The sequence below is a fragment of the Mizuhopecten yessoensis genome, unplaced genomic scaffold (assembly GCF_002113885.1).
Source record: "Mizuhopecten yessoensis strain PY_sf001 unplaced genomic scaffold, ASM211388v2 scaffold1379, whole genome shotgun sequence".
NCBI lineage: Eukaryota > Metazoa > Mollusca > Bivalvia > Pectinida > Pectinidae > Mizuhopecten > Mizuhopecten yessoensis.
Genome location: NW_018404017.1, coordinates 1,604,732 through 1,622,707, shown reverse-complemented (window position 1 = coordinate 1,622,707; position 17,976 = coordinate 1,604,732). Strand labels below are relative to the sequence as shown.

General features: G+C 38.1%; 1 protein-coding gene across 2 annotated transcripts; it reads left to right on the top strand.

The window, feature by feature from the left end:
* The first annotated feature begins 4,813 nt into the window (after positions 1-4,813).
* Positions 4,814-17,088, top strand: LOC110460893. Of its 2 annotated transcripts, XR_002464066.1 has the most exons (3): positions 4,814-5,311; positions 8,885-9,078; positions 15,020-17,088. XR_002464066.1 is itself a non-coding variant. In XM_021514104.1 (2 exons), the coding sequence occupies exons 1-2, from the start codon at positions 4,913-4,915 to the stop codon at positions 8,969-8,971; spliced, it is 486 nt and encodes a 161-aa protein (XP_021369779.1). In that variant the 5' UTR covers positions 4,814-4,912; the 3' UTR covers positions 8,972-9,651. The 2 variants fall into 2 exon arrangements, 1 of the variants encoding a protein (XP_021369779.1); XM_021514104.1 differs by lacking the exon at positions 15,020-17,088 and having other exon boundaries at positions 8,885-9,651.
* The last annotated feature ends 888 nt before the right edge of the window (positions 17,089-17,976 follow it).

Genomic DNA, 17,976 nt, shown 5'->3' with positions numbered 1-17,976 from the left:
AATATATTAAATTAGTATGAGATAAAGATCCGGATACATTTGTTTGCAACCGTCTCTTTTTATTGTAAAGAGTCTTCTATCTATTCTGTGATCCTGTGGAACATCTTTCTGGAATTTTCCGAGCCTAACAGCCTTGGTGAATTGCTTTTAATTGCTAGAATTCGTTAAACAACGGTTTAGGATATTACTGACTTTCCTATTGTCATGAGCTATCCTGTCCTGACTTGAAGGAGAATTAAGCTCTCTGATGCCATATATCACAAGGTTACTTTCTATCGTTCAGTTCTGACATGATGTTTGTCATGGACTGGACTGGACTGGACTGGGTCGATCGTCGGCGACTAGGTAGCTCAATTGGTAGAGCTTCTGTCTAGAGTTTGGAAGGTCCCGGCCCGGGTTCGAACCCCGGTCAGGCCGTTACATTTTCTCTTTCTCCTGTTACACAATCAACGTAACAGCTAGCCATCTTCTATAGCGTCTAATAAGTTTGTGACTGTGGGACGATCACTTCCAGGGCGTCTTACAGCTACGAGTGTGTGACTGGGCGTCGGTCACTTAATGTATGTCACCTCACTGTGGGTCAGTCACTTTTAGAGGCCCTCGATCATTGTGACTTATGGTCGGTCATTTCAATGGGGCCCTAGTGTACTTCATTTCTATTTAAGCCCAAATTTCAGCCGCAGTGTACTTCACTTCTATTAAGCCCAAATGTATGTGTGACTGTGGCTCGGTCATTTCAATGGGGCCACAGTGTACTTCACTTCTATTAAGCCCGGGCCCCTTACTTTGTAACCAGGTCGGTCACTTGTCCAGAGCGTAAACATGCAACTGTAAGTTGGTTACTTCTAAAGCACATCAGTGTGTGCTTGTGGCCGTAGGTAGATACCTACTTGAGCGCCTGTTAACGGTCTTGGGTAGGTTACTATACTAGAGTGCATGTTGATGGCCGTGGTAAGGTAACTACTAGATCGTCTGTTGGTGGTCGTGGGTAGGTAATTACTAGAGTGTCTGTTGTTGTCTGTGGGTAGGCAACTCCTAGATCGCCTGTTAGTGGCCTTGTGTAGGTAACTACTAGAGTATCTGTTGTTGTCTGTGGGTAGGTAACTACTTTTATCGCACCTCAGAAAGAGATATTCCACGTCATACCCCATGCTAGATTTTTCTATCTCGTCCGATCTGTCTTGTACCTTTACGTGACATTTCGCGGAATTTTTACACAATTCATCCGCTCGTTAACTGCTTGAAATTGACTATTTGCATTATAATTGTTCTGTTTTGTCGTTATTGTATAGTTTTGATGTTGTTAGATATTTGATGTTGTAGATAAAATATAATCTACACCGTGAAATACGTTGTAATCTATGTAAGGACGGACCAAGTTTTTACGCGGATGCATTCAAATGTAGCTTAAGTAGTGAAGAGATCATCATCATTTGAGGCCCAAGGCGGGATACTTGTAGTTTTTAGCAAAATTGAATAGTGTTTTTCGAAAAAAAAGGTGCGAGAAAAAAACACAATTACCTGTAACTGAGCAAGATTGGGTTATCTCAGTTTCGGGCTAGGGTTCTGTAACATCCCAACCTCGGTTGGGATTTTGTTACAGAATCTTAACCCTCGATTGAGATTAATAGAATCTTTTTTTTAACCCCCTTGGGGGTGAGAAAGGGGGATCTCAACCCGAGGGTAGAGATTCCTCTATCTTACCCACAAAGGGGTGAATGATTCTTTTTCTCTTACCCTGTTTCCCAACGTGTATCATAGTGTAATGTAATGATAATGTTACATGCTAAATTCAGGGTTGACGTGACATTGATGGATTGTTGACGTGACGTCGTTGTATTGTTGAAGTGACGTCATATCATTGTAATGAATAGGGGAATCCCCCCATTTCAACCCTAGGGTGAGACAAGGAATTATCTTACCCTGGACAGGGATATCCACCATTTTACCGGTGTGAGATTTTCTTATCTCACCCTAGGGTTGAGACAAGCTACACGTGCTCTTTGAACGTTCTCAACAATTGTATGACGTCATAGCAACAATACCATGACGTCACGGCAACAATACAATGACGTCATGTCGACAATTCAATCGCATCATATCAGCGTTGTCTTGCATTGTTGTAACGGCAATATTAGATAGATAAGAGGGTAAACAGGGTAGAGAAAAATAATCATTCACCCCCTTGGGAGTGAGACAGGGGATCTCAACCCTCGGGGTAAGATCCCCCTGTCTCACTCCCAAGGGAGTGAACGATTCTATTATTCTCTTACCCTGGACAGGTGTATCCGCACTTTTACCGGTGCGATATTTCCCTCGGGGAAAGATTCGGCAAGGCCTCGTGTTTGGCAACATAAGAATCTTCCCCCGTGGGTTTAGATCCCTCTATCTCACCCCAAGGGGTTGAAAGATTCTATTAATCTCGTACCGGTAAAAGTGCGGATACACCTGTCCAGGGTAAGAGAAAACCCGATCTCGCTCAGTTACAGGTAATAGATTTTATTAGAGCGCCCGTTGGTGTCTGTGAGTAGGTAACTACTAGAGCGCCCGTTGTTGTCTGTGGGTAGGTAACTACTAGAGCGCCCGTTGGTGTATGTTGGTAGGTAACTACTAGAGCGCCCGTTGGTGTATGTGGGTAGGTAACTACTAGAGCACCTGTTAGTGACCCTGGTTAGGTACATGTAACTACTAAAGCGCATGTTGGTGTCTGTGGGTAGGTAACTACTAGAGCGCCCGTTGGGGACCTTGGGTAGGTTACCACTAAAGCGCCCGCTGGTGGCCTTGGGTAGGTTACCACTAGATTGCCTTTTTGTGGCTAAATGTAGGCTGTGGGTTGAGATCTCTATCAGGGAGCCTATGGATCGCTGTTGGTCGGTTACTGGGGGTTAATGACTTCTAAATGTTGAAGCTCAACAGCTCAACGCCATATGGAACTGTTGCAACAACCATAATGCCGTTGATCTGCAATATATTCCTTAAAATTTCTAATCGGAACACTTTTTTTCTTTGCTTTATTTTCTTTATTAATTTTTATTTATCTTATTTCATCTTATTTTTTTTTTTTTTTTTTTTATAACGAAAGTCACAAAAGGTAAGGTTTTCCTTTCAGAAATGATTTATCAAAGATAATGTCATGCCGGAAAAATCAGTGTCCAATGCCTAGTTTGCAGTGGTACAGGGGTCCTTAAATAACACTTCTCTAACTGGTTGGTCTGCCAAAACGCCTGTACATATTCTATACGTCTCTGTTAGAACAGAGACGTAACTTGCATGTGCACAGTCACTAAAATTGGGAAAAAACATTACATTACAGACGTAATGCTAGTTTTGCTATATTTTCATTTAAATAGAAGTTTAATTTGTTCAATTAACTAAAAGCGAGATTAATAAAGCAGCCAAATCGGTTTACCAAGATTCACAAGACACGTGTCTGCCTAATACCATATTCAATAATAAGGTTCAACTTATTCAACATAATCTTGATTTGACCAGTGGCGAACAAACCTAAGCCTCTAGGAAAATCTGACACTTAAAAATATGCAAAGTTGTTGAAAATTAAATGCATGTCTTTTACAAATGTCCTATATATGCCAGAAAACTATATCTGTAATAAGTTATTCTTGTGGTTTTTTTGTTAATGTTCACATTGTCATAAAATTCCATGTATACATGTGAAATACATTTGAATTTCTTAATATAGAACCATAAATATTCCACACATTTCTTTGATAAGCAAACATTGTTTAATCGATGGATAGTTGAATAAAACAAATGATGAAGGGTAGATTAAACCTATTCTCCCATTCTCACTTCTTTTCCTCCAAAATGCAGCATTCAACGAGAGGAAAACGTATACTGAACCTGATTAGGCTAAAGTTTGGTAGACGCGGTACGCATCAAGCACAGGGATTCGTTACAAATGTCTGAAATACACATACGCTATACTGATATGAGTCACAGCACACATATGTGTATTTCAGGCATTTGTAACGAACCCCTGTGCATCAAGTTTACCTCCTTCAAACACAAGCGAAACTCGGATGAACATTACAAGTGAAATGCATCATTCCATTTAACTGTATTTCACGTATATGCATATAGCACATAGGAAAATAAATAAATGAGCATCGTCTGTCATCAATTATATCGCTGATGATGCCGGTTGTTTTGTCTCGCCAAATGTAACAGAGGTATAACATATATGGTTCTAGGTGATCGTAATAGTTTTATATGATCTTATATTTACATTTGCGCTGCAACCCACTATATGATTCGAGTATCTAAACATAAACTCTCGTGACGAAACACGTGGTTTACTTATGACGTCATATATTACCTTGTTCAATAAGAGTCTTATCGCTTCGGATAACATGGAGAATGCCTCTGAATCAAACGCTCAAATGACTACGGTTAATTATTGGCGCCAATTTTATTTAAATAGGGCTGTTCCGCCAATGTCTTTTAAAGGACGACACATAACGCAGTTAATAAATTAATTATTTAAGAAAAAATAAATAAAATGAAAGAATTTTCTATATGAAAAATTTAAATATATGGCTTGAACGGCGTTTTTTTTTCCATTTTCATGCCGGTATGAACGCAAATCGGTTATAACAATATTAAACATGAAGCCCGCATGCAATATGAATGTAACCGATTTGCGTTCATACCGGCATGAAAATGAAAACAACCACCGTTCAATGCCTATTTGAATATGAAGTAGTTCTATGTACTTTTCCATGACGTTTACTAGGTAAACGTAACTTGGTCTACGCATAAACTGTTGACGTCATAGTCCAACGACGTCATAGTAGGACATTTCAAAACCACGCTGAAATCTTGGCCTGACAGAAAATCAGGGTTTTCACTGTAGCAGCGAAACGGTTAAAATTCTAGTCAGTTAAGAGCAAAGATGGGTTGTTTACCTTCAAAAAAAGCAAAAGCCAAGAAACCTCAAGAAGCGGGATATCTTGCTGTGACTTTCAAATTTGAAGACATCCCTATCCAAGCAGAAGAGACACAAGAACGGCAACCAAAACTGATCGAAGTGGAGGAGGCCAAACTTGAACCCAAGTCCACCACCAGGTCGGCTTCAGCGAGGGAGCTGTTAGGAAGGCAATTGTTTGGTGGAGGCCTAGCCTCTGGATTCGGACAATTTCAAACTATGTTTTCCAAAAGAGTTGAGGAGGTCAAGGTGATTAAAGAAAGACCGATGCCTGTTTCGAGGAAACTTGATTTGGCGTTTGTCTATAAGGTTCCAAGAAGTAAACTCAACATAAATCCATCTGATGACAGTACGAAGGACTACTTTGTAAGTTGAACTTCGTTACCTCGAACTTTTTTTTAACTCGAAGTCCATGTTTATCTCTAAGTATTTTCCCAGTCCCTGCCGTTACAAAGCGTGGTCATGCATAAAAGAGTTCCACAGTTAAAATCACAACCTAGGACAGCTTCAAGGGTTTCTATTTTAAAAGTATTGTATTGACAATACCTATATAATACAAACATATAAGTTCAAATTAAAGAAGATGTTAGAACAGTATTGACAAAAGAATTAGACAACAGGCTATGCCTATATCAGTCTTCTTCTATTTCCGGTAGCTATGTACAATGATTAAATCAAAATGAAATAGAATGTTGTAATTCGTTTTCCTCTCACACACATGCACACCCACACCAGCTTACGTGTAATACTAATTGTTTAAGGGACAAAACTTGTCTGAATAATAATAATAATAACAATACATGAACATTAATTTGGAATTTATCTAGCATGTATCAGTAACGAAACGTTTTGATGATTTAATATAAAAGTCAACATGTAACATATACGAATAGTTTTATTTAATTGGTCAGATGCATTACTAATACCATATAATAAACAGTGCAGATTTAAATATCCTAATAGATTATAAATAGTGGTAATATGATGCCTAATATTTGAATATAGAGGACATTGAAAGAAAAAATGTATTAGATCTTCCCTCTGTGCACCACATACACAGGAAGCATCATCAATCAGATGGTCTTGTAACTTATCAAAGTTAAGATCTCTTTTAGAATTTCTTAGCTGACATAGAATGATGTTAAGCTTTATCGGAACACAGTTGATAAAAGTTTCTGAGACAATTTTTAAAAGATGAAATTGAGATAGAACCTCGTACAGTGCTATCAAGCGCATTCCATTTTACCATTGTAGAAGGGAAGAAGCTATCCACGGGTTCATGTTTTTACAGGAGCCGGTAGGGCTTTGAAAGTCGATCGAAATACATGTATTTTAAAGAACAATACGATAATTGCTGTTGACTAAATCGAACTGATGTCAGGTGTCATATTTGGCTTTAATGAATCAGTAAATGTGTTACATGTACGATATAATCTGTTTGTGTTTGTTTTCATTTAAAGAATCAACTATGCGTACGCTCCATTACAGTGATTTGTTTTATACTTGCGCACGTTCATTTCCGGTATAGTTCGATTTTTAAATGTAACACTTCAGAGGTAAAACTTGACGGACTTGCAAATACAAATGCAGACCTGGAAAGACTTTGCCAAGACTAGCCAAAAACAACATTTAAGGTGACAATACCCAAATCGGATCACTAAACCAGCATTTTATTCATTCATTAAAAATTCTGATGATGAATTGCATTCAATTTTGGTTATATATCGACGGGTGCTGGAAAGTTCGTCTCTCTTCCGATATAGGCCAGACGTCCAAATATGGGTGTCATGACCCAATATGGAAATTGTAGTAAACATGGCGGCATCAGTAGTAATACTATATTTGGCCATGAAGGATAATTGAGATAACATCACGCGTGATCTGTCATGGCGGTCGTTTCTATTTTGTTCCCCGATACGGACTTTGTTAATTTCGTAAAAGAGTTTTTGCATGGGTAAGGATTCGTTTTTTATGCACTATTTTGATAGCATTGATACTCATATGAGGCGTGAATTATATGCAATCTTACAGATTAGCACTTTTGATTTTGCTCCATTAGTTGGCATAGGACCCCTTCGTAGCTCTGACGACGCAATATATAAAAAATCTCTCGTCGTCAGAACGCTACGTTATCGCAGCTAGGTTGGAGTATTCAGCTCCCACTGTTGTATCCTCTCCTTTAAAGTCTGACCATGAATAGAGTATATTTTATATTTCGGTCTTATATGCATATATATACCTTTCTTGAAACAGTCTGAAAATCAACCATAATGTGTATTAACAGAGACCTAAAGCTACTTTAGGTCTCTGGTATTAACGATGACGCAACAGAAGGATTTTTCTTGACCACAATGCACTGATTTTATGAATATAACGTATTTTGTACATGTACCATATTTTACACTGCATTTCCCCAACTCACTTCTAACTTCCCCTGTAATTTATTCACGTCACTATCCCTAAGCTATAGCTGTTAATGCTGGTTACGATGAAAAGTAACCGATTTGTATAAGTGTAACAACACCTGTTTCTGTTTCCAATTCATTTATGTTTAATAATATTTTATTATGTTATGTGAATAAAACAAAGTTTAAACTAATTAGTGGTTCCGGCTTTTGCGAATGTCGGGACCTTAATCGGATCAAGGCTTGGATTTTGCAGTATCTTACACTCCAAATGAATATATTTTGGTCAGCATATTAACTTTGAATGTTTACTTTTGGAATTTATATGAAAAAAAGTATTTCTATAGGGTTGATTTATTCCTATAGTCCAAAACAGAATGAATAGTTGTCGTACGCGCCAAATTTTTAAAACGCAAACAAAACACTGACTTTTGAGTTTGAATTACGTTTTCTGGTGCTTTTTGGATTTAAAAACTAATCATCTAGCAGCTGTAGACAGAAAATGGGGCATGGCTTTCTAATCTAAGGCTACATCATTGTTATAACTGATCTTTTGACATATTTATTGATTTAAAAGTATTTTCGCAAAAAGTGATCTGATTTGGGTACTGATCCGATTTGGGCCCGTCCATATTTAATAACGAATTCACAATATGGCCCAATCGTTTAAACGAGATTACGTTTTTCGGAAATAACTTACTCTATTTTTGTAATCGTGTATATTGTAAAATTACATATCTGTATTTGTTAAATTGATTACTTCCATGTATATCATTCATCGCTTGATTATAAACATTGGCTATAATTAAAATCAACGACTGCTAGTGCTATGTCAAAACAGCAAATTTCATACCAAATATATGAACCCGTATAACTCGAATACCCGGGTAACTCGAAGTTTTCCGACGACTCTGTCGACTTCGAGATAACGTATGTATGTAGCGGAACTGGACACTGTTGACCGCCAGCGACCATGCAGGCCTACCTCACATTGGAATTGCATCCGTCTAAAGTTCAGAGGGTCCCGGGTTCGAATCCCGACGTGGCCGTGTATTTTCCCTCTCTTGTTACAAACAGGATCAAGCGTGACCACATCGTAAACACCATATACATGTATAGGGCCTAGGCCCATCTAACAGACGTTTCCTGTCGGTTGTCATTCTTTTTATTCATGAAAATAAAAGATGTCACTTTTGGGCACTGCTGGTCTTCTTTGCATGTGCACCTGTTTGTGTAGATTTGTTTATAAAAAGTGTGATATTTTTCTTGACACAAGATAAAACGTAATGTAGGAAATTAAATGTGAAATTAAACTATGCTCAAGGTAATACTAACTGGACTAGTTTGATCGCTGGTGATCAGGTAGCTCAGTTGATTTGATTGCCTGACTATTTGTCTAGAAATCGGAGGTTCTGGGTCCGAATCGCAGTACAAGCTGTTGCATTTTTTCCCTTTTCTGTAATAATTTTCTACAATAACATTTTTTTCTTGGATTTCTATATTATGAAATGATGTAATGTCATATTTATTGCAGGTGGGTGAGGGTCAAGTAAAGGGTTTAAACGAGACGGATGAGAAGACCATACAGTTATTGGACCACTTCCGCATCTCAAGGCCTTGATAACACGTATTATTACCTGATTGTAGTTGACTTATTACGTACACCTTGCAATATGTGTTCTGTAACGCAGGACGAGCCTCAGTCAAGTATTCAGGAAATAGAAACAGGTAAAACCAGGACAAAGGGATATTACATATACAAATTTATTCACATACGCAAAATTAAATAAATTACCCACAAGTATTAACACTCACTATCACTCTCACTGCCTTTACTACATTACTATATATAAAACTACAAGTCCGATAATCCAGTTTCCAATTACACGTAGTTGACTATCAGCGTACACAGCGTCTCTGTATAAGTTTCAACATAGGGTTCCACGAACCTGACCTTTCACCAAAATTCGTAAGTGCAAATGCCTTGTACCAAAGCACAGATGTCCTCCAACGACAAGGTTACAAATGACATCACTACATTGTAACCTCTTTCCTTATAATCGGCTCACATATCCTTCATGCCTGTCTGTATAATCACATCTTCAAACAGCTGACATTGACCCTGATAACTCGATGTGAGGTTTGGTCGGTCCTGATGCTGCCTTACTGAAGGTCTGGTGTAATCGCTGCTGGCCTAGCGAAGGAGCCCTGGCATTTGCCCATCATGTGAAGCTATAGAAATAAACGTACACGAATATTAGATTAACACTCACACTTCCATACACTGCATTACAGATTTCATTAACTGCTAATTTTACAACTTATTAATAATTAATTACTGACATTTACAATACACATTCCAAAAATGTTACCAAACTATTATATTCTTAGATGCGTGGCCAAATTCTACAAAAATGACTGTTTCACCTCTCTTTACATAAACGACTATTACTCGCCATACGCCGTTTACAGGCTTCCGTAGATTTTTCACCTGCGCGCACCCATACTAGTACATACAAACACGATGACCACTTGGGGCTTCAATATAAATGATTATAACAATGAAGTTACTTATACATTCTCCGACAATAGTTATACAAAGACTATTCCTAATTGTTTACTATGATTTACAACGTTACGTGCATATAAACACCTGCCTTCAGTAACACAACGCATGGCTTGACCGGTAATAGGGTCATAATAGATATGGCATAAAACAACCATTACAACAAATTACAGAAGACAGAAAGAATACTTACCCCAGTCTGCTGTCTGGGCTTTCTACCTGGTTTCAATCCCAGTGGAAATGATTATAAAACAACCCGACAAGTGGACAATAACAATTCCACGTTCGTTCGCACATGAACACTATAAATCCCACTCACTTGCCTACGTGACATTATCCACCCGTTCCCTGAGAAAATGGAAAGTTTCTATCCAAATCACGAACCACATACGTTCCTTAGTCCTGCTGTGGTAGTCCGCCCCATCATTGTCTTCACCCTTAATTGCTCGAATTAAAAAGGTTTTGCTACAAGCAACTTATTGAGATCTCATGAGTCGTCTTCCATTTTATCTGTGTAGGATTCCCTTTCTTTGTCAAATCCGTTAATGGAACAGCAATCGCGACAAAATTTGTGATAAACCTTCTGTAAAATCTGGTCAATCCATGAAATGATCGTACTTGTTTCTTAGTGGTTGGTCTTGGTGCATTTTCAACGGCAACTACTTTTGACTCCTCAAGACGTAACCTGCCGTCTCTCACAACATGTCATAGGCAAGGTCGACTCCTGAATCCTATCGCGCACTTACTTGGCCTTGCAGTAAGTCCTGCCTCACGTAAGCGTCTCAACAGTTCTTGCAGAATGCCCATTTGTTCCTCCCAAGTTTCTGTATAGATAAGGATGTCATAGATACAATAACGATATGCTCCATCCCACGTAATAGCTTTCTCATTAACCGACTGAACATCGCTGGAGCGATCCTCAACCCAAAAGGCATCACTTTGAAGTGGAACAGTCCTTGGGGAGTTGAGAATGAGGTCATTGGTCTGGCCTCCGAAGAGAGAGGAACATGCCAATAGCATTTGCACAAGTTTAGCTTCGAGAAATACTTGGCACTAGAGACTCTTGCGAATATTTCTTCAGTATAAGGTTATAGGCTCCGCGTCACAAATTGTGACTTGGTTTAATCTCCGGAAATCGATACAAAAACGGTTTGTTCCATCCTTCTTTTTGATCAAAACAACAGGTGCAGACAGAGAGGGTGATGTAGAAGGCTCAACGATATCCATTTCAAGCAATTTTTTCCATCTCTTCTCTGATAATTTCCTTCGGGCTGAAAGGCAAAGGGTATTGTTTTACATGTACAGGTTCCGTAGTAGAAGTGTTGATCTCTCGTGAACAACTAAGTTCGTCTTTCCCGGAAGATCTGTCAAAACATCCCTGTAACCATCCATGAGTTTCTTAGCTTCATCACTTTGTTGTTCAGTCAAATCCGGTGAAATTGCCACATGTTGTACGTTTTCCTTCGCTGTATCACTTGGAAGAACTTGATCGTCAGTTGCCCCAAAAACTCAAAGACTATGAGCTGTATTAGCAGAACTTTCACTACTCAGTGTTGGATCAGTAATTCATTTTACCCACATTCATATTGGTCAAATAACCTATGTTATTAATTGTGTGGCTAGTGTTTAACACTTTATTGTGAATCATGACAATGTTTTAACAAAAAACAACACCATTTACTCTTACAAAGTTTAATTCCAGTTGACTGTTACTAGTGTTAGTTTATATTTTTATCAAACGATCTGTGAGTCATATAGAACTGTTGTGTCACCATATTTAGTAACGTTCTTTTATAGTTGTTTGCAACATTGCGGTTAATGTTTCCTTATCATTCATAATAACTTAGCCATAAGTCATTTACAAAGAAAAAGAGGGTAGCGCCAGTGTAATGTATGTTAGTTATTATGGTTCCGGAGATCCCGGACCGGGCTCCGTTTTGTGTGTTACACGTATGTGCCGCTCTTCCGTTCTCCGTCATTAAACGTTCGATCTCTCACCGTGGTTGTGTGTGTTCCTCTTAGTGGTTGGTCTTGGTGCATTTTCAACGGCAACTACTTTTGACTCCTCAAGACGTAACCTGCCGTCTCCCACAACATGTCATAGGCAAGGTAGACTCCTGAATCCTATCGCGCACTTACTTGGCCTTGCAGTAAGTCCTGCCTCACGTAAGCGTCTGAACAGTTCTTGCAGAATGCCCATTTGTTCCTCCCAAATTTCTGTATAGATAAGGATGTCATAGATACAATAACGATATGCTCCATCCCACGTAATAGCTTTCTCATTAACCGACTGAACATCGCTGGAGCGATCCTCAACCCAAAAGGCATCACTTTGAAGTGGAACAGTCCTTGGGGAGTTGAGAATGAGGTCATTGGTCTGGCCTCCGAAGAGAGAGGAACATGCCAATAGCATTTGCAGAAGTTTAGCTTCGAGAAATACTTGGCACTAGAGACTCTTTCGAATATTTCTTCAGTATAAGGTTATAGGCTCCGCGTCACAAATTGTGACTTGGTTTAATCTCCGGAAATCGATACAGAAACGGTTTGTTCCATCCTTCCTTTTGATCAAAACAACAGGTGCAGACAGAGATTGTTTTTGTAAGGGTATTGTTTTACATGTACAGGTTTCATAGTAGAAGTGTTGATCTCGTGAACAGCTAAGTTCGTCTTTCCCGGAAGATCTGTCAAAACATCCCTGTAACCATCCATGAGTTTCTTAGCTTCATCACTTTGTTGTTCAGTCAAATCCGGTGAAATTGCCACATGTTGTACGTTTTCTTCGCTGTATCACTTGGAGGAACTTCTAGTTTACTTGAAATCTCAATGTCATCCTCCTAGTACTGCTCCTCTGATATAACTGCCATTATCACCAAGGCAAGGATTCCTCCAACTTCCCCAGTGATGTTTCTCTCAGAATCCAAATACTACTTCAGAAGGTTTGATGTGTAGGGTCTTTATCTTGCCACCTTAGTACATTGTTCGCCTTGGTGGGTAAAAGAACAAGTACCTTGTCGCCTGGCTTTAACTCTCTTGACTTTGCCCTTCTAATGAAATGCCTCCTCTGTATCACCTTAGCTCCCTTCAAATGTTCCATGGCGATCTTCTCTTTCAAATCAATGACATACTGATAGGTAGTGTTTATGTCATCATCTGGCATTTTCTTGGTAAATAACTATTTCAGTATCATCATGAGGACTCGGACAGCTCTGAAATACAGCATTTCGAAAGGTGAGAAACTCAGGCTCTCCCGTGGTACTTCCCGATAAGCAAACAGGAGGGAGTTTAGATATCAATCCCAATCCTTGGGTCTCTGCACTCATCTTCCTCAGCATCTGCTTCAAGCGCTCTACTAGACAATTGCACTGCGTTTGGTAAGGCGTCGTTATTAATTGGCCGATCGAAAGAAGCCTGCTTACCTCCTTCATCAGGTTCGATTTGGACCGTGCTCCTTGGTCTGTAAGCATCTCCGTAGGTACTCCAACACGACTGAATATCTCTACCAGTGTCTCAGCCATACTTTCAGTCTTGATCCCTTTTAGCGCTACCGCCTCAGGGTACCTCGTTGCATAGTCGACAACCGTCAGTATATACCTATTCCCACGGTCCCCAGTCATTGCTCTTCCAATGCTGAGCTGTAGTGTATCTCTCAAACCTATGTATGTAGGCGTCCATGTTGTCTTTTCTTTCATCAAAAGGACGCCGGTAACCTAGGACCTCTCTGCTCAGATGGCTCCCTAGGAGCAGTGGTGTTTGACTATTCTTGAGTTCCCATTCCAGCTTAGATAAGTTCGAACTTGCGTAAATGTTCCTTCTGTGCCTTCTCTTCAGGCATTACCTCACGATCTGCCTCTACTCTTGTTTCTTCTGCCATCACTCTCATCTTATCTTCTCGCTCTGCTTCTATCTTAGCCTGTTCAGCAAGCATGGCTTTCTTTTCTGCCTCCATCTTTAAAGAAAACTCCGCTTTTCTTTCTGCTTGTCTCTCCTGTCTCTCCTTTTTACGATCTTTCCTTTCCTTAGCTTGCTCCTCTCGTATGAACTCCTGCAGCTGTGTACCTTCATAGCCCAATTCCTTTCCCATAGTAATAAGATCATGAAGTTTCGACATGGCGGTAATCAGTATAGCAAACCACAACAATAATACACTGCAATACAAAACATTAACTACAAATATATGAAATTTACTTACCTTGTCTGTCCTTGTCATATCAATGACGGTTAGCCTAAACCGATAGGCTACATACATGTAAAGCTCTGGGTTACATCTCAGGATCCTTTGATGCTCAAGAAGGTACAGCAAAGACAGGACAAGAGGGAAAACTGTCAAGCAACATAACCTAACCTAACTCTGACCTGGTCAATATCCAGTATTCTATTCAAGAAATACTTCACGTCCGTCATCCCACGGCTGCCACCATGAATGGACCACATCGATAGATAGATGGCTTGACCGGTAATAGGGTCACAATAAATAAGGCACAAAACAACAATTACAACAAATTACAGAAGACAGATTACTTACCCAAGTCTGCTATCTGGGCTTTCTACATGGTTTCAATCCCGGTGGAAATAGGCATAAAGCTACCCGACAAGTGGACAATAACAATTCCACGTTCGTTCTCACATGAACGCTCAATCTCCCACACACTTGCTTGCTCACATACACACCACGTGACATAAATATACACAGTAGTATAATAGGTAAAAGTACAAACATATATGCGTACATGACATATTCGTCATAATCTTGGTACAGTAAGAAAAAAATCACATATGGACGTAGTATTTACTATGAAACTACAACAAACAAATAATTACAGCATAACGATGATAAGAAAACAATCAATATAATTAGAGGTTATTACATGCCTGTTTTCATATCAGACCCCGCGCGGGGGCCTGATATAGGTTGAGGGCCAATATGGAGTCTGATATGAAAACAGGCATGTTATAACATTTGTATCATATACATTTTTCTTTATGTCATTCTGAGTTTTTCTCCTCGAGTTGCCGTTTTTCATGCTGTTGACAAATCTACTGGTGTCCTCCCTTTCGATCTTAACAAACCTTGCCTCTTCCAACCTTTGGTCATTTTCTTTGTAGATAAGTTCTTCTAATTCAAGTATTCGTTGAGCTAACGACTCGAGTACTGCCTCTCCATGAGACTCCCTTGTAGACGAGAGGTGCAGACGACAACAACAACAAACCTCTAAAATTTGAAGCGGTCACCGGACCGGACTGTGTTGAAGACCCGGATGCGGGCGGATATCGCCGGATGCGGGCTGTTATTGATATTTTATTACACGGGCGGGCAATATCAATTATTGGAATGAAACAGTATCACATATGCAATTTGGTCGATATTTAAAGCAAGTATATGATAATTTAGTTTAATCCATGACTTCAGTGTACAGTTGTAAAACGCGGCATCCGAAAATCATTTAGTAAGTATAAACAAAACAGTCTTTTAATCGACAATATGGAATTTGAGGAGCTAATTGCAAATTGGTAATATGTGATATTTCAGTCAAATGAATTATGTACGGTGTTTAAGTGTCTGTATCACCCTTAGGTGTACTGTTACTTAAACTGGAAACAGTTAACGAGAACACCGAATGAATAACCGAAAAGACGTATAACTAAGTGGTAATAAAAGAAGTATTTGAATGATGAGATCAACATTATGTTTGGAAAACGTGCTCGTTTTTGGAACCAAAGGTTATTTTTTCATGTTTGTCCTATCTGAAGTATCTTTTTTTAAATCTTTGAAAACATGTATCAAATAAAATTTCAAAACTGTGTTCTCAATAAAGAAGTAACTAATTTCTGCAAAATAGTGCGTTAGAATGAAATATAGTCCTGGTCAATGTATATTTGTACTTGAATATTGGTCTACCGATATTGGTCTAATCGGTATTGACTACTATATAAATGTAGCTTTCGTTTGCGGCTCCAATATTTGTTCTTCTAAGAAATCTATTTCTTAATTCTAATTACACAACATTGTTCTGTAATTCTCAAATAATATAAGAAGCGGATGCTATATCTAATTCTTTTGACATGGCTACTATTTATAATACATATATTTTTAGCACGGCATTTGGGTTGCCTTGACGACAGATTATTTTTCTGAAAATGCATTATACTCAAAACCAGATACAATAAAAGAATGTTCAAGGCTTCTGTCGAAAAAAATGGTAAAACAAACTCAAATGAAAAACCTGTCTTTGTTTCCTATGTATTTTTCATTCTGTTAAAAGTCAACGACTTTGTCAGTTCTACGTTAATTAATACTGTCCGCATTTACTTGCTAGATAACTACACCACATGTTAGATTTCAGGGTCGTGATTGGATATCCACATACATTCTATTGAGTATAGTCTACTCTGTACCTGAAGACGCATTTTCTCTTACCCTTGATAGGTGTAGTCACACTTTCCCCGGTTTGATATTATATTATTCTTTTACCTTGTTGACTTTGTCATATACAGTGAGTGTACTAAATGCATTGTTGTGGTTTTGGGTTCAATGCAATGATGGCGTGACGTTAAAGCATTGTTGACGGGACGCCATTTCCTACATGGAAAGTTTTAACTAAGTTAATGATTATGCTTTAAAATTCACAAAAAGTATATGCGCTAATCAGTGACCAAGCTAATCACATTTGGAACAATTTCGCCCTTGAGTCATTGACCATGTCCCAAAGTCACGGGTCGATTATTTTATCCTTAAGAGTAAGATATAGCAAAGTCCCATGGCAAACGATGTGTTCGAATGCGTTGTCTCATGAAATATTAGGTTAAGAAGGAATACAGCCAGAGTGAAGGAAAGAATTCAGGTATAGTATATGGACGTCTATTAGAATCTTAATGGATTCTTAACTAGAGGGGAAAGATTCTTAAGTTGTTGTATCCCTCGGTTTGAGATTCCCCTATCTCATCCACAGGGGGGTGAAATATTCTATTATTCTATCCCATTAGACAGAGATATCTACATTTCCAGTCAGGGAAAGTTTATATATTAGCCTCACCTAAGGGCTGAGACGGGGGAATTTCGATCTCAAAACATTTGTATTATCTCACTAATTAGCATAGGCCGTGATCAATTCTAGCCCACCATAATAAAAACGATAGCTTGGATAATCATAGATATTAAATGATTTTTATGATAGTTATAATATACTTCTAACATCAAGGAATTAAGATGAATTTCTTCTTTTAAAGTTTAATTATCAACTGTTAAACACCACACTCTTGGTCACACATAACCATTCTTACTAGGTATTTAGGCATTATATTGAATGTTACAATGATAAAGAAAAAAAATCAATTTATAACTATTTATATTATTATTACAAAATAAATAACACATTTCATCTTATCATATGTATTATCAGCAGCACAAGGACTGGAGAATGGATACATATATATAATATATATAAATATAATTACCGTCTATATAACTTCTTTGACCCATATAAATATAATTAGATATATCCATATAATTAATAATATATAATTTATATTGAAATATTTTAAATTTTCACATTTGTTATTAAAAATCTTAAAATCTTACATAATGTATTATTAAATTAAATATGATCAGCTTCCAGCCTAGATAGAACGGGGTGTTCTCAGGTTCTCAGTTCCCCCACTTTTTAGAAAACAAAGAAAAGTTTTGATATAGGAAGACAACAGCAAACCAATTATAGTCTGTTTCATACTTACCCCACAGGTAACTTACCTGTGTGAAAGTTACCTGTGTGACTTGAAGCTTTTCTGTGTACCATATGTGATATGTTAGGTATTTTTAAATATATATATTTAATCAGTTTTAATAATTTTTGGGGTGTATGAAATTGATAAAATAATAAATAAACACTTAATTGTCTGTTTATCAAATTTTAGGTTATACACATGATACGATCATTACACACATGATGCACAATACAGATATAACCATCACTAAATAGTAAGAGTTTACAGTCAAATATATCAATACTTATAAATTACAATAGATTAAATTTCATTTACATCATCATCATCATCATCATCATTCT

Excerpts from the sequence above, each read along its gene's own strand:
- LOC110460893 (XM_021514104.1), top strand. The coding sequence starts at position 4,913 with ATGGGTTGTTTACCTTCAAAAAAAGCAAAAGCCAAGAAACCTCAAGAA. Across the intron at positions 5,312-8,884 it reads ACAGTACGAAGGACTACTTT|GTGGGTGAGGGTCAAGTAAA; the intron begins GTAAGTTGAACT and ends TATTTATTGCAG.